The sequence below is a fragment of the Rhyacophila brunnea genome, unplaced genomic scaffold (genome assembly GCF_057557595.1).
Source record: "Rhyacophila brunnea isolate RB1 unplaced genomic scaffold, BYU_Rbru_1.0 scaffold_23, whole genome shotgun sequence".
In the NCBI taxonomy this organism is placed as follows: Eukaryota; Metazoa; Arthropoda; class Insecta; order Trichoptera; family Rhyacophilidae; genus Rhyacophila; species Rhyacophila brunnea.
The window spans coordinates 2,161,081-2,178,329 of NW_028232893.1; the positions used below are offsets into that span (position 1 = coordinate 2,161,081).

The 17,249-nt window shown below is 33.1% G+C and overlaps 1 protein-coding gene across 4 annotated transcripts in view; it reads left to right on the top strand.

Moving 5' to 3' along the window:
* Positions 1-6,538, top strand: part of LOC147069346 (sex-lethal homolog) — a 32,455-nt gene extending 25,917 nt beyond the window's left edge. The window contains exon 7 of one of the 4 annotated variants that reach the window (XM_085950175.1): positions 3,468-6,538. In XM_085950175.1, coding sequence (XP_085806301.1) covers positions 3,468-3,820 — 353 coding nt within the window. In that variant the 3' untranslated portion in view covers positions 3,821-6,538. The remainder of the gene's footprint in view (positions 1-3,467) is intronic. The other 3 variants (XM_085950176.1, XM_085950174.1, XM_085950173.1) reach the window with 3 other exon arrangements.
* The last annotated feature ends 10,711 nt before the right edge of the window (positions 6,539-17,249 follow it).

The window sequence follows — 17,249 nt, forward strand, 5'->3', positions numbered from 1 at the left end:
TTTATGTTCGAAGTCAACTCATTCTATTTACTAGTGTATTTGTATTCATTTAATCCTCGGCATCTCAATTTGCAAATGGTTCGAATGAAAGTCAATTTTTATAGTTAGCTGCCCATAGTGATGGCTAGATGGACACAACCACAATTTGCAGAAAGTAAGAGTCAAGGTGCATTTCTAGGACGGTTCGGACATGAGGATATTTTGCGGTGAGCTGCGGAGGTGTCACACATCTGAACTGCGACCGGATTGCGTATATTGGCGGGTGCGAGACACCTGCATCCCTCTGTGAAATATCATCATGTTCGAACCATCCCAGAATTTTTCACTCAGACTGCTAAATCCTGGGAGTTGTGTTTGTGTCTGGCCATCGTAATAGGCGGCTAACTATAAAAATTGATCAACTTATCAATCAATTTTTCCTGTATAATGTTATGTTTGAGTTCTTTGTTGAAAATGTATGCTTTAACTGAGTATAATTCTGTGATTATTAAATATTTATTTTACATAAGTATTACTTGATTAAATCTATTTATTCACTTTCACCCATTTTTTCATTTTCTTATTATTGCTTTAAAGTCGGCTCCAGCTTATTTGCACAAGTATACATGATGGCCATAGTATAGCTTCCACATGGCACAAGTATACATGAATGGTGTCATTTTACTGAGCAATGTCATCGAAAAGCACAACGAAAAATACTCGACTCTGCACATTCATTTTTACCTGCACAAGTATACAGTATGGAGGTTCAAACAGCTTCATGATACTTGTTCAGTCAAGAGACTTGTGTGATATGATCATAGACACGCATGTTTATTTCTGCAAGTATACAGTTATGTCTGTAGCCGACTTAAGGCCTTGTCCACGTGGCGTGTGTCTCGCCGCGAGTGCATGTGGACACCTCAATGAGGTCACATGTACCTGGAATGCGCGCGAGTCAAAACGTGCCTTGTGGACAAGGCCTAAAATATCATTTTTTAAAGACATCAGATGAATAGTGGCCTAACTCATAAATCGTCATAATTTTTTTTTGTCAACACTGAAAATAAATTTGACAAAATCGATGCGATGCATATTTTAATGTGAACTGTGAGTGTAATAATTATTCATTGTCTGAACATAATTTTAAATATTATATATTATTTATTGTCATTTTTCAAATATATCACGGGTTTATCTGTTATAATTTATATGAGAATTGTCTGGAAATGTTTCTATAGAGTTATAAAGATTAAAAAATGCTTAATATGAGGAAAGTGTGTTTTTATTGTTGTCGTTTGTATTTGAAATTGAGGGGTCTTATGGAAAAAGAAACTAATCACAATTTTGTGACAATGCGATCTTATGTTTGTAAAATATCTTAAATTATAAAAGAAATACTAAAATTTAGTAAATTTTATATTACATATGTTTAATTTAAGAAAGTAACATCTCAAAATTTGACTTAGTTTCTGTTTGGATAATTCCTGTCAATTATTGTCCCTCAATAAATTGATTTTCCCTTTATTTATTTATTTATTTATTTTATAAGCAGAAAAAAACCAACACATGTGAGACAAACCAAAAAGGTGATAAGTCAAAGGTCACGTCCAGACAATAAAAACAGTTCATTCATTCATTATGACTTATTTTTGACTTAGTGTGTTTTATTTTGCTTACCATGATAAACCGATAGATATATATTGACAAAATTTAGTATTAATTCATCATACTTTTGATTTCTCCTATCATAATTATTAGCAGTTATATTAGTGTTTACGATTTTAACAATGCTTTTTAATTTGTAGTAAATAGTTAATAGATAATTATAAATTTGATACAGTTGCAAAACAAAAAAAAACTATACTCAGTTTTAATATTGACACAAGTCTAAATACTTGATACTTCCAATATACACAAATTCGAAAACCTGAGAAACATATCGTTTTAAAGCTGTTGTCAAAACGGCTTTTTTATGTTATATATTATTATTGTACATACATAGTTTAGTAAAACCTGTAGCTGTTTAAAGCTACAAACCCTCTATATACCATCAAAATTAATAAGTAATTAACCGTAACATCCGGCTGTTGTAACATCTCATTTTAATAAGACAAGACCATAATATCTACAATGTTCATAGTCATCACGGAGCTATTTCAAATACTCAGTGATGACAAGCCCCCCACTACGTGTTATTTAGAATAATCGAGTTTTACAAAGAAAAAAATTTGATTGTCTACCTTCTTATAAAACAGTAATTCGTCAATTTTGTCACAGGAAGTTTTAACAGCTCGATAATATGAATGGGACTTGAACCCACATCCATAGCAGTCCAGGTGGTGTGCATTACCAATAAAGTTATCAGGCGATCATTAATTACCCTAAAATTTCCTAATTCGGTCGGCAACATGAAGTACAAATCTTCTAAAAAAATCTAATAGGTATGTTTCTAAGGTTGTTCCAAATTACGTACGTTCAATAAAGAATGCTATATTCTTGGGGCCAGATGCAGAGATGGTGTTGTCACCAAATCGTGGCAGACCTGAGGAACACAAGTGGCATCTGTCAAAACAGTCAAGCGTATTGCACATAGAATTCAAACAGATATAGCATCGTATTTCGTTTATTCGTATGCAAAATAGAATGAATCTGAACTTCATATTAAATTATTCCAACAGTTGTCACTTGCATTTCTCAATTCCGGTACTATACAATGTCACCAACGACTGATTTCGGCCACCAAGCATTATCTGCCCCGGGTCCGCTTGCCATTTGAAGGTCGAAAATTAAAATTTTTGGGTATCTTTGAGAGCTAAACCTAAATAATCTGTAGATTTTGAAGATATTTTATATGTCATGAATCATGGTGCATAAAATATACTAATACCGTGAAAGAGAATTATTGTATACGTTGTCATTTTTTAATTTAAAAATAGCTATATTTGGTACATTTTTGTGGTTATATCACTGCCAACACCCAAAATATTCATTTAATATTATATAATAAAACATATTCTGTAAACTTTCCATTAGAGTTTTCAATTGGCTCATAATAATGGTGAAATTACAACATTTAGCTTTCATTGTTTACCATCATATAATGTGAATTTTGTGATGGTTTAATTATCTCAAGGTCATTCTTTACCATTCAATAAATGATAAAATTTATTAATTAATCAAAAACGGCACCTCTATAGATCTTAGTGTTTGAAGATATCCCAAATTCTTAATTTTCGACCGTCATTCGGCATCTGGGTCCTTAAATATTGTGTATTGAATAAAAATAATAAAGAATAGTTTGATTTTTGTTTAGCAACTAAGTCAAAATAAATTGAAACGCTACATAGCAGTGTTAAAATGAGGTCTTAACAAAATATCTTTGTAGATCTTGTAAAATAATCAAATGTTTTTTTTTTTTTAAATTCTGAAATACATTCACACATAACAACGTGGCTTATTTTTTTTTTTTTTTTTTTACCTGCCAGGCGAAATTCCGTGGGGCGGTGGCTACGGCGAGATGGATATGTGCCCCCCTTACCCAATGTCACTCGAGTTCCCACAGCCCCTCCAGAAACAGTACCAGCCGGGTCATTACAACTCGCGGCAGTTCCACGGGGACTTCCCCCCGGAACACGAGGAAGAGTTTTACGGGAACTCTGGGATAATGAATCAATTCGACAGGGGCGTACCCCCCAACCACAGGAATAACTATAACAAAGGCTCGCTTAGGGGCCTCGGCAGAGGCGGCAGGGCCCAGCCCTGGAACGCGAGAGGCGACGACCGATTTAGGGGAATGCCCCGGAATAAAAATCCACGCAATACAAACACATTCTGGTGAAGAGTTTTAAATGTCTATTTATCATTGGCGGTTAGAAGACTCTCGGAGAAATGACGCAATTTATTTACTTAAAAGTGTCGCGTGATAATACGATTTAACCCTCATTGTGATTGGTAACGAATCACTGAACGCATCCCGGAATCATAGTGGCGTGGCGTCATTACATTTTTATGAATGTGTTATCACTAATTATTGAGTTAGCAATTATTTGGTAAAATCCCATTTTACAAAATGACGACATAAATTAAATAAAATTTACAGGTTGGTTGATTAGTAAAATGTTATAATTACCTTCTATCTAATATGGAAGCTCGACAATCACCAGTACCCACTAGTGTATTGTTTCTGGTGTTATAATTGCTGGAGTGAGTGAGAGGGAAGATCTTGTCTCTTCCTTTGAGTTAACGTTACATACTTAAGCAGAGACAAATCCTTTATTAGTTATAGTCTCGATAATGGTGTGACAACTGAAATAGCTATCGACTAATACACCAACCTACAGGATTTTTGTATAGTTTATATAATCATTTTACGCTAATATCAGTTAATTCATTAATATCATGAGATTCCCACGACGATTCCCTCGCAGGCCAAGTGTTCATTGCAGGAAAGATTTTGATATTGGGATTTAATGCGGGTCTGCTGCACATACATCACTATGGCAGAGAAAGAAGTATATGAAGAATGGGCAGTGTAGCGAACTACGATCTGCGTAGTACACATTCCACGCAGCTCCACCGCCTATTCCTTGTATATGTCTTTGTCTGTCGGAGAGAAGCGGTTGCGGCGTCACCGCATGTCCCGCATCAAATAAATGTCCATGTCCAAACAGTCCCTACAATGAACACTTGTGATATAAGTAAAAAAATGAAACGTTTAGTGTATGTTAATGATCTACATCTAGACAACCTGTATTATAGGAAAGATATATTCACACTTAGATCCCGAACACACCTCAAATTCGTTGTTTGCAATCTTTATATGGCATTTAAATTCGTGAAATGGAATTTTATTATAAGAATGAATTATGCAACTGATTAATAAAAAGTATAGCATTAAAATGGCGTTCTAGCAATGTGATTAAATAAATATATTTGGAATCATGTCACTATTATTCTGTCGGTCGCCGTTTAAATAACTTTAGAATAATGTAGTACTTTTTATCTAGTGTGTTTGTTTCCCTCTGTATTAAAATACATAATTTATGATGCTTGAATTGAAAAAGTACCTATCCCACAGTGCGTTAGGGATTAGCATTTTGTTGGTTTTACACTAGATAAATAGGTTGAAGTGATGACCGTTAGAATAGTGGCATATAAGCTTATTTTCCAATTTTTTTGTTTCTATATTTATGGTTGTTATGACAACATCGATATCCTAGTTCAATACGGAAGCAACTCAAAAAACCTTATTCAAAGTGATTTGAAGTAGTTTCATTAGTGGAGTAAAAAGGCTTTCCACGTTGAATGGCATCATTTACTTAAAATCTTTTATTTTTGAGTTGCTTCTGTATATTGACATTAAACTGTTTAACCATTCAGTTACAATTTTATTTATTCAGCCATATTTTATTTATTTTGTTAGATCCAACCACAAATATGTGACTATGTATATTGCATTTGTATCTATATATGACATTTTAAATGTTATATAATATATGCAATAATGATTCTAACGGTTATCGCCTTGTGTTGCTGTTATAAAATGTAAATGTCTCGTGTAAAATTTAGACATATGCCGTTTTCTCTCTAACACATTGGTTGTTGAGTCCTTTATTTGGTGGGATAATATTTAAGTAGAAAAGTAGTATTTTTTTTAATGTTTCCTATACTTACTAATAGTTATTATTGTGGTATTGTAGTTTGTCGTAGATTTTTTTTATACTCTATAAGCACTTTCCTCCGAAAATGTTGCTATTATTGAATATTGAGATTAATAAATTATTATTATCTTCGATTGTTATAATAATAATAGTTAGTAAAAATAAGCTGTATGTGTTGTCATCTAATGTTTATGGATGAGAGGACATGTATCAAATATCATACGGAAGCTATTTTTCATTCAAACGGTTCTTTAAACGCATAGGGATCTCTGCGCAAAAGTGGTACAATTCAAATCTGCCGCAAGTCGAGACCTAAAATAAAAAAATTCAATAATGTCATATTAATTAGATCTAAATTATTATGTATCTCGATTTGTAGTAAAATAAGACTTGTGCCACTTTAGCACTGAAACTTGTAAAAGGGACTTTTCTACCAAAAAATATGATTTTGGCGTTACTACTCAATTACAGACAATTAGTGCGTACTCTGCATAAGATTTCAGCGTAAAAGTGAAACAATTCACATATGATGCGAGTTGAGACCTAAAATGACAGATTTCAACATTGTCATTTTAGTTCGGCCTAAAATATGCGTCTCAATTATGTAGTAAAATAAAACTTGTGCCACTTTAGCACTGAAACTTGTGAAAGTAACTTTTCTACCAAAAAATCACTAGTGTTTTTGTCGTAATAGTGCAGCGACATATAATTAGTGCGTATGCATAAGGACCTTAGTGCAATAGTGGCACAATTTAAACCTGTTACGAGATAAGACAAAATGAGAAATTTCAATATTGTTATTTTAGTTAGGCCTAAAATATTGTGTATTCAATTTTGTAATGAAATTGGACTTGTGCCACTTTAGCACTGAAACTCATAAACGTGACTTTTCTACCAAAAATGTGTTTTTATCATAACAACGCAGCTAAAAACAATTAGCGCGTGCATTAAAATCGTAGCTACATACGTGTTTATATGTCATATCGTTTGTGTTTATTATATTTTTTTGTTTTGTGTTTTCCATTAATTCACACATTATTTGTATCATTATCTGTATACCCATTACACAATCATCATCATCAGGGGTGCGACAACCCGGTGTGGGTCCTGGCCTCCTCCAACAGCTCCCTCCACCTGTCCCTATCCAGTGTGGCCGCTTTCCAATTTGGTACCCGCAGAATACGGCAGTCACTGGCAGCTCCATCTAACCAGTGAATCTTTGGCCTCCCTCTTCTTCTATGTCCTATTGGATGGCTGGACATCACTCTCTTTGCCGGTTCATTGTCATTCATACGGTGCACATGACCTAGCCATCACAGTCCCCCATTTTTAATTGATTGAACTGCGCTGCAATCTTCGTACAGCCCGTAGAGCTCAGCATTATATCTTCTCCTCCAATTGGTGCCATCCCTGATCGGTCCATATATACGGCGGAGAATTTTTTTTTCAAAGATGTTCAGGGCTCGTTCATTTCGCAGAGTTAATGTCCAGGTTTCCGATGCATAGGTGAGCACTGGCTTTACAAGTGTCTTGTAAAGAGTGCTTTTAGTTCGGTGAGATAATAAGCGGGACTTAAAATGTCTTAACAGGCCAAAGTAGCATTTATTCGCAGACATTCTCTTGTTGATTTCTTCTGTAATATCATTATGTTGAGTTACAAGAAATCCAAGGTATATGAAACTGTCGACCATATCAAACCATCACCATCAAACCAATCCCATTACACAATACGTATTATTTAATATTTCTTCAATTTTCCATTATAATTTTACAAGTAAAGTCATTAATTAAGTGATATTTTCATATTTCTGATGAGAGATTGAATGTTGTTTTTACACATTGGCGCTATAAGTGTAAAAAACAAAAGAATATCTAAAAATGTTGTTTTTGTCTATCTATTGAGAATTATTACAAAATCGCATACTTAATATAAATACTAATATCGATGTGAATGGTTTAAAGGCAATAATGGCGTATGTTGAACTTTTTGTTGTTTTTATAACCTAAATTGTAAATATTACTGTGGTGTTAATCTATCGATAAACATCACATAATACCAAATCAATGTTTTTCCAGATCATTGATAATTTTTTCTTGGTTAAAATAAGTTTAACAAAAATCTTAATTCGCTAATGTAGTTAATATCTTTCAATTTTGTAATTCAATCGATAAATGTATCGTAGTCTTATCATCAAAATCGACTAAGGTGCCAGAGAAAATTGCGTCAACTTTATTTTAAAAACAAATCATTGACGGAACACTGCAATAATAACGGGTGCATTGGGAGAATACAGTTATGTAAACGAACGCACCATGGCATAATTTCACTCGAATGGCGGCAGGTTGTCAATGACAAATGAAACAAACACGGTGGTTAAAAATCTCATCAGTATAACACGATGCATTCATTTTTGTATTTTTGATTTTATTTATTATCATCGCTAGCCTGGGTTCTCCTAGCTCTTCCCACTTTTATCGGTCCTTAGTTCTATACTGACGCTTACCTCTTGGGTACCACTGTATTGGTGCATTTGATTTGTCCAGTGGTTATCCACTCGCCGAGCGACATTGCCCTTTTACCAATTTGGCAACCTCTTGTCACTTTACAGACTATTGTCTGGCCCTTCAACCATTGGTATTTTTCATGATATTTATATGTAATGCCCAACATGCACCTTTCCATGCCACATTCTGCTGCTTTTTGTTCATCATTAACATTGTTTATCTTTTTTTTGCAACTGGGAAATTTAAACATCTTCGTCCCAATATTTAGTCAAATCTAAACATCGGTTAAAATCAAGAAAGATGGTTTAAAGGAATGATGATATCGGAAACGTCTGGTGCTGTAAACGACAGGCATCTAAGATGAGGAACTCCTACCTGATGACAGACCTGATGTTATAGCCCTCAGAAGCCCAAGTCCCCCTGCAAATCTGTATACTACAATGTGCGTACAGCATGCATAAGTAGGAATTAAATCCGTGTTGTCTGTGCGACTATGGAGAAATCGAAATCACTAAGCATGCCATTGAGATCTGCGTCGTGTGTGCCTTTATTGGGAGATTTTCTGGCGTCACACGGAGCCGGTGAGAATACACTGACACGGATTGAGGCTCTAACGGCGCCACTCAAAAACTATTCCTAACAATGCGATTGTCTATGTCTACACTCTGCCGCCATACGATTGAATAATCAAACCCAAAACACACGCCACTGCATTTCGATGTTCTAATGTCAATACCTCGTATCTGAATACTAAAAAGAACAAAAATACTGCCCGTCGACTGCGAAATTCCCATATCTGTAGTTAATTTAACAAAAATATGTACAGCCATTTTAGTAATTTCTCGTATCTGAAAATTGCAGGAATAAATCTGTAATAACTCGTATCTTGCCTCTAAGCTGTCGAGCTTGTTGCATGACATGTGTTGAATTCAGCTCCAAAATGTCACTTTCGAATTATTTAAAAGGCAAAATTGTAAGTAATATAACAAATTTGGATGTTTATCTGTATATATCGCACCGTGAGTGTAAAACCAAGTCATCTGCAAATTTTTCAATTTCGAGATTAAATGCAAAACAACTGCAAAAGTCGTGAACTTGATAATCTAAAAGTGAGGTAACTGAAAGAACATGCAATATAATGTAGATATAAACCAAATATTATGGTTTTTTTTTAGTAACTCTATTTCTCCTAACAAAACGAAGACTTCAAACCCTAATATATCCAAAATATGTCTTTTTCAGATGCCTTGGTTTTACACTCACGGTGCGATATATATTACATTTTATTGGATGTTATCCTTATATTAGGCGTTATATGCTTTGCTTTACCACTTTTTACATTACGGGTAATTGGCGTGTTATGTAGTTACAACATGTGTGAACTATTAACAGTCAGAAACGGGATATTAAATATTTAGTGTTTTTTAGCTTCCTGCATAATTTGTAAAAAGTCACATACGGGATATTAACGTTATGTCATCGATTTGCAACAATATACTCTCCCGAAGTTATTACTAAGTCTTGATAGTAAGGTTACGTTATGCGCTTGTTCTACCAATCCATCGACGTAGGTGTCACTAGTGTTCCTTTCTCCCCCGCATTTAGAATCTCGCATTAAAAAAATATAAAAACTCTTCCACGATTGTATTCATTATCGTAGAATTTTCGTCATGTTAGACAGCTAGCCTTAGTAAAGTTTTCTTTATCTAATAAGAGTGTAATGTTATGTAATAAAAAAAATAATCTAAATTGTTGAAGGGACAAATAATTACCGAAACCGCTGACAGATTGACATTGGATATTGTAATGCCGTGAATTCCTAACGCATACCAGTATCCAAACAGTCACTCCAAAATACCAGATAAACAATTTTCTTGTGTACATATGGACGTGGCAGTGGCGAAGGGTGGAGGTAGGCTGTTACAATCCACCATAAATAGTGCATACTAAACTTTGTCAGTCGTACGTATTTGTTTTCATTGAACTAAGACTACAGTTTACAGATGGTGTTGGTTGGTTTTTAAAATTCATTTAAACGCTGCGAAAACCAAGCCGTAATAGATAATAGTAAAAAAATACTCGTCTATCTATAAAATATTTAAAATTGTGCAATTAAATCATACATGGCTTTGAATATTTTATAGATAGAATAATATTTTAATCTATTATAGTTTGGTTTAGGCAGGGTTTGATTGATTTTTAAAAACTAACCAATACCATCTGTAAATTGTAGTCCTAGTTCAATAAAAACAAAAACGTATGACTGACAAAGTTTAATGTGCACTATTTACGGCGGATCTTAACAGCCTATCTCCACCGTACACTACTGGGACGTGGTCTGAACAAACCACATCCGTATATGTACACGGAATGAACAACTCATTATTAACCACAAATGCATAAGATTTCAGACTGTTTCCTATAGAATTAGCAAAAAGGGTAATTTACTCCCAACTTGTAAACGGTAAAACTGTGTATAAACTTCTGAATAAATACAATAAACAATATTGTGGTTTACGAAGAAATATTCCATATTATATACTAACGATGGGAAAATGATATAAACCACTTAATATTAATTGATGCGCTTAGTTTCAAATATTGCTAAAATGACCGACCCTGACGTGTGTTATGTATTTTAGATATATGCAAAAACCATTTGATAACTCACTGCCAATGTTTTCATGGCAGGCTGTAAATCTTTCCTAATCGAATGTCGTTTTAGCAAATTTTGAAACTCACATGCTAAATATCTAGCGAATTTTGAAATTAAAACATTCTAGCATTGACAAAAAATCCTAAACATTCGATTCCATCGATTAATAAATGTGCCGCTATTTATTGCCAAGATAATATTATAATATCTAGAAACTTGTATTTGTTACGAATGGATATTATTATGTAATTGTTTTATTAATGACAAATTCGAACATGAAATATTACATTTGTCTTGTAACCGATTATAATGCAAATGTATCCTATCAATTGTTGTACGTAGTAACGCAGCCAAGTACATTAACTCTTTTACTCCCAGCTGATTTAGCCTAGCATATGCGAAAACTCCCAAGCGTTTTTTGCCAAAAAATCGTCGATTTAGTTTTTTTTTTAAATAAATAATTCTACACTTGTTTTAAAAATTTGAAACTTTTTTTGTGTGTTCTCAATGGTGTATAAAGCAATAATAAGTAATAATATTGATAGTTAACATCAATAAAACAAAAGAAAAAAATAATGTATCAATATTTATTTAGAAATGAACGGATAAAACTATGTTTGAACTGCAAAACAAGTGTGAAACATTTTTTTATTTAGAATTGATATATCAAATTTTATAGTATAATCTATTCTTATCTAGTAACAGAAAAAAAATTAAACTTATTATTATTTCTCTATGAAATAGAATTTTTATAAAGTAATCAAAAAAAAATCGTATAGTGTCAAGGTATTCAAGAATATTATTCAATTCACGAAATCGCACGAGAATTCGATACAGTATCGAGGACTAACTGTTATGGGAATGAAGTAATTTCAAAAAATAAGTTTCAAAGCACTAAATCTATTATAATAATATTTATTCATGTATTTTTTCACCATCCTACTAAAAAGACAGTGGGCATTCATTGTTCACTCAGTCAGAGTTCATAAAAATTACAAAATTCATAATTATGTGATATATGAATCATAAAACAACTAAAAGAAATCTCAGAACTTAAAATGTGTCATAAAAATATTGTTTTATTATTTTTATGACCCTCTTTGGTTTCGAGTTCGACAGCAAGAGCAATTATGACTTGTGAGTTATTAGGGTATGACATAATTATAAACAAGTGCCATACTAAAATAAATATTAGTCACACCTAACACAGACCGAATATAATGCTATGTCTACATGAGACGAAATATGACGGGAAAAAAATTGGAATAAATCGTAAATTTGGATCCAAACTTTCGGCCGATGGATCGGCCCAGATGGAGTTTTCGCATAGGTATGGTGGGCCGAAATATCGGCCGAATGGGAGTAAAAGGGTTAAACTATAATTATTTAGAATTACGTACATTACAACGTCAAATAAACTGTAAACAATGTAGCCATGTTTCAATGCATATTAATTTTCTGTGGATACCTATTTTACCACGTTTAAAATGTTCCATAAATATAGAAAGTTTCCTCTAGTTTAGTCTAAACTAGATGACTCAACTCAACAACTCAAAAAAATTACAATTTTCAGGTTAAATACTTTAGCGCATTCTGAAACTAAGCACATCTAAGTAATACGAATAAATAAAAAATGTTTCTTCATTGGTAGTAATTATTTACGGACGTATTACCTATTGGTAGTAGTTTATATCGTGTATGAGTGTTAACCGATTTATAATATGTATATTATTATATGTGTAAGTATTCAGATTGCTCTAACAATAAAAATAGCAATGTGTGTGTGTGTGTGTGTAACGTTACGAGTGTGTGATAGAAAATGTTTTTTCCTCAAACTATAACAATTCCAGAAGGTTGTATTTGCCTGCACACATTGGGGTTTGGTTTTTGACAGTACTTATTGATCTATCGTTGTTTAGTGATAAATGAGACGCATGTGGCTATTAGTTTCAAAGTCGGTAGGTAACCTCCATTTTTATTTTTTTAAATATTTTTTTTGATTCTGATTCTGTAACTACTTTTTCATCCTCTGCGTATTTGTAACATATCAAACCATTTTTTCGTTAAACAGAATTAAACCAGTACCAGTGGTTGATTGCAAAGTTATTTATAGTTATCAGCCGCCAGTTGTTACTTTAAACATGATTGTTATTAACTTTAATGACATTAAGGATATTTTGTTTATTAATATTCTATTTGCAGTCCTAAATGTGTGTTACCGTTTTTTGTGATTATCTCAAAACGGTCGAATACGGAGGTTACCGACTTTGAAACTAACAACCTCATATGACGTGTCTTTCAAAAAAATTTGCGAAATCCGGGCTGCAAAAAATGATTCAAATAGAAAAATACGAAACTTAAATCAATGCCGATATGTCCGGTTTTACTTTGCAAAACCTCTTCCACGCATACGTTTTCGCGTGGTCTTTTAATGAAAATGAGCATACAGTCAATGTATGTAACAGTACAATGGACGAAAAAACGATTATACTTAAAACACAAAACATTGTTTACAAGTATTCAATTGTGGAATTTGAAAATAGATACCTCATTATATTGTATTAAATTTTGATTTGATTTATTTTTAACATCTTATGGTACAAAGTGCGGCATGAAATTTAAAATTCTATTTGTATTCCTAGTTGGTTATTATTTACACATACTTCGAATGGAATTTGGTTAACTGTTAGTAGTTAGCAGTATATGATTACCAATTATTTCGGAGAAAAACAGCAACACATCAACGAAATAAGTACTAATTAGCACCACGACCAGAGCTATCAATTTCGTGCCGAGGCCTGACTGCAGAGGGCCTTGACCAAATTCATTTCAACTGGTTTAATCAGGTGTGGGAACCCCTTGATCATTTACATTCTACTGCATTTTTTAATTATTATAGAGTTGTCTTGTTTTAAGGGGATCGAACCCACTAACTTCAATGTTCTTTCGGTCTGAAAAAACCAAACTTCAATTCATAATGTGGGTGTTTTCGAATAATAATAATAATAATAATATCAGCATTATTCTATACATGATGTATATTGTATAAAACAATTATTATTTAATTTCTCTTTTATGCAATATTTTTTTTGTTTCTTTATTTTTCATTTTTGTTTGTCATTTATTTTTGCTGTTTGTAGAAAGATAGAACTCAAATATATTGCGGAAAACAAAATGTTTTTTTTTTTTTACATTAACACTCATTTGAAAGTGTTGGGTCTTCCTTATTTAATATTATGTCAAAGCTGCAGTTAGTTGAATTCTTAGATTTTTCTAAGTTACGTATATAGAAAGTTTCGTTGATGGAATTGTGTATTGAAATATGGAAAAAAAAAAAAAAAATTGGAATTATGTTTTTATTTTTTATAGTATTTACAACTAGAATGACCAAATTGACAGACATGTTTTCATTTTAATTATACATTTTTCAAATCGATTGGGCAAATACAGATCAAATCACGTTAATTTAGTTTAATCAAATTATCTTGTTATTCCTTATACATGTATGACCCTTAATAATTCAAACTAGAGGTGGGAAAACTGGTCGATTTTGAAGACTAAGTATATTTACTACCAGTATTAAAAAATACTTAGTATTGAAACTTGTTCCAAAATACTTACTAGTATTTGAAATATCGGCTATAATAGAATCGTTAAAAATACATCCGCTTTTCGAAAAGTCCCATTTTCGAGACAGGTACAGCTGGAACTATGGCACTAGTCACTCCTGTTTCAGTAGAAAATACTGAAGCATTAAAAGCACTGGTTTCATTTATCTGTAAAGCATTTTCATTTACAGGTGGAGCTATATTTTGCCTGGCAAATTCAATATGAATAGTTGGGTGCTTGCGCTGTAAAAGTTTCTTCAAATTTGACATTGACTTGTATGAATTTTTTATTTTACAAACATTACAGATGGCATAATTTGTAACTATTTCTTTGGAACGATTTCACACGAAACTTAACCTTTTAGTAGCCATTTTTACAATAATTGTTTATTAAGTATAATATAATTATTATCCATTTATACAATCACGCATACAATTTGAATTCAGTTTATGTTTATAAGTTCCAATTATAACACTAAAAATCGAGAAACTCGACGTGACAAAACCAGATAAACGCGTAGTCAGTTCAGTTATTCATTTTCAGTTATCAGAACTCCGCTATTCCGGCTTGCGACTGACGTCAACTCGATGTAAATGTCTTACTCAACTGAATCTAAAACTAAAACCCGTCGCATACTAAACATCAGGTACGAGCTGAAGACGCGAGTCGCGACGCCGAGGCGATGATTTCATACGTAGTAAGACTGCGAACTAACTAGCGGACGGCGAGATCTCATACCATGCGTCGAACTCCTGGACTCGATAAAGTTTCATACTCAACTAAAACCCTAAGGCGAACTCAAAAGTATACTATAAAACGAACATGACGTGACCATTTCTGTCCTTCACTATACCAACTTTACAACAGAGGAGAAAGGGAGAACAATGACAGTTGAGTATAATATCACGGCTAGACATACGTGTATCATGATATCTCGCTCGCGCGCATTTAATATCAATAGCGTTGAAAGTCAACCAGCATCACGGAATAGCGAGTCACGGCGATGATATTATTATCGAATGCGTTCGAATTCGAACATCTAATACGTTTCAAGTTTCTTGAAACAAGTTTATTGGGCAACAAATACTTAGTATGGGTAGTTTCATCCGAAACTTAAGTACACAAACTGGTGACAGTATTTCCAACTCACCTCTAATTCAAACCCCTCTCAAAGCAACATGGGTCAATGTTTGCCTTTTTTAACATCACTTTGTCTGTTGAGACATAGATAACCCAGTCCAGTCAAAATTCATCGGTTAGTTTCAACCATTAACTCATCAATGGACATTGCCTTAGGCACAAAATCTCAATATTAAAGTAGCACTTTAGCAGAACAAATCGACAACATAAACAAGAATTTGCAATATATTGCAGTGTAGGTAGAATTAAATTTCAATTACATACAATATAATATCAATCTGTAGTCCTGTAGATAAATGAACTCATCAAATTATTATGGCATGAAAAACAAGGCCGTTTATAGTCAGGCCGCAGCACTAAATGGCAAATTCCGATGGTAGTGATAGCGATTGTCGTAGTCAATGAAGATTTTCAATTGCATATTTCATTCATATTAATTAAAGGAATTTGGTTATAATCATCATATTCCATAAACGGTTGACCGTATTGCATTCGGAGAATAATTAATAACTAGGAGTTTCGTGCTGCGGCCTGAATATAGTGGGCTTTGAAAGAAAATACCTAACACGGAAGTAATAAAGTAAAAGTCACATACTACTTTCTACAACATTTCCGTGTTAGAGATTGGAAAGGTATGCGTGGATTTTTTTTTAGATGTTTGCACGCACGCACACCTTCCTGGCAGCATTGTTTAGATGCTTCATCCATTTGAAAGTCGATGGTTTCGACGGAATGTTCATTATAATACAACAGAACATAAAAATCTGTAATTATATTATATGGATTTTGTCATGGAGGACTATTAAGAAAAATGTAAGTATGTAATCTTGTTTACTACAACAGAGGAAAATAACAGTTACTAAATATAAAACAAATATCATTTAGTCTGTAAATGTTATAAAATAATATATACTATCCAGTGTGATAATATACTGCCAAAAGTTGGTAAGTCTCGAAATCATGTTATGGAGTAATTGCATCTTTACAGTTTGATATGCCCTCTAAAATCAGGCATAATACCCCGTTTACGTGTGCATGAATTTACTGTTGACAGTAAGTATTATCGCGGCCATAACAATAAAATGTATGGGTAAATATGTATTATCCTGCAGTTGGCAAGATTGCATGCATGAAACAAAAAAGTTTGGAAGCTTCTGAATTTTCATGCAACAGGATTTTTTCGATCTGCACCTGCGCAGTAGAACCATAGTGGCGAACCTGCTGGCAAAAATACGAAGTACGAATGAATTTTCAGGTTGACCGATTTTCACTACCAGTCATATAGTACCAAAAAATGACATTGCGTCTCGCTCACTCTTCAAGAATGAATTGGAGAGACAGTCATCACTTTTACGTGTAAACAGTTATTGTCACGATAGTTTAAAATACTCGCTATTGCTGCCAGTAAATCCATGTATGTGTACAGGCGCTATAATGCTAATTTCTTTGTGTTTTATGAGCATGTTCTATATACAACACCTACAAGCCAATCGCTATGAATTGATTTATTATTTCATTTGTAAGTAATCAGAATATGTGAGAAACTAACGACACCTGTAAATAAAATGAAATTATTGGGTTTGTAATCTTAACTAATATTTAAAATAAACATTGATGTCTTAGGTGTGTAATATTATTCTTTTTGATTGTTACATCGAACAGGCAGTCTTCGCCACTGATATCATGCATAGAATTTG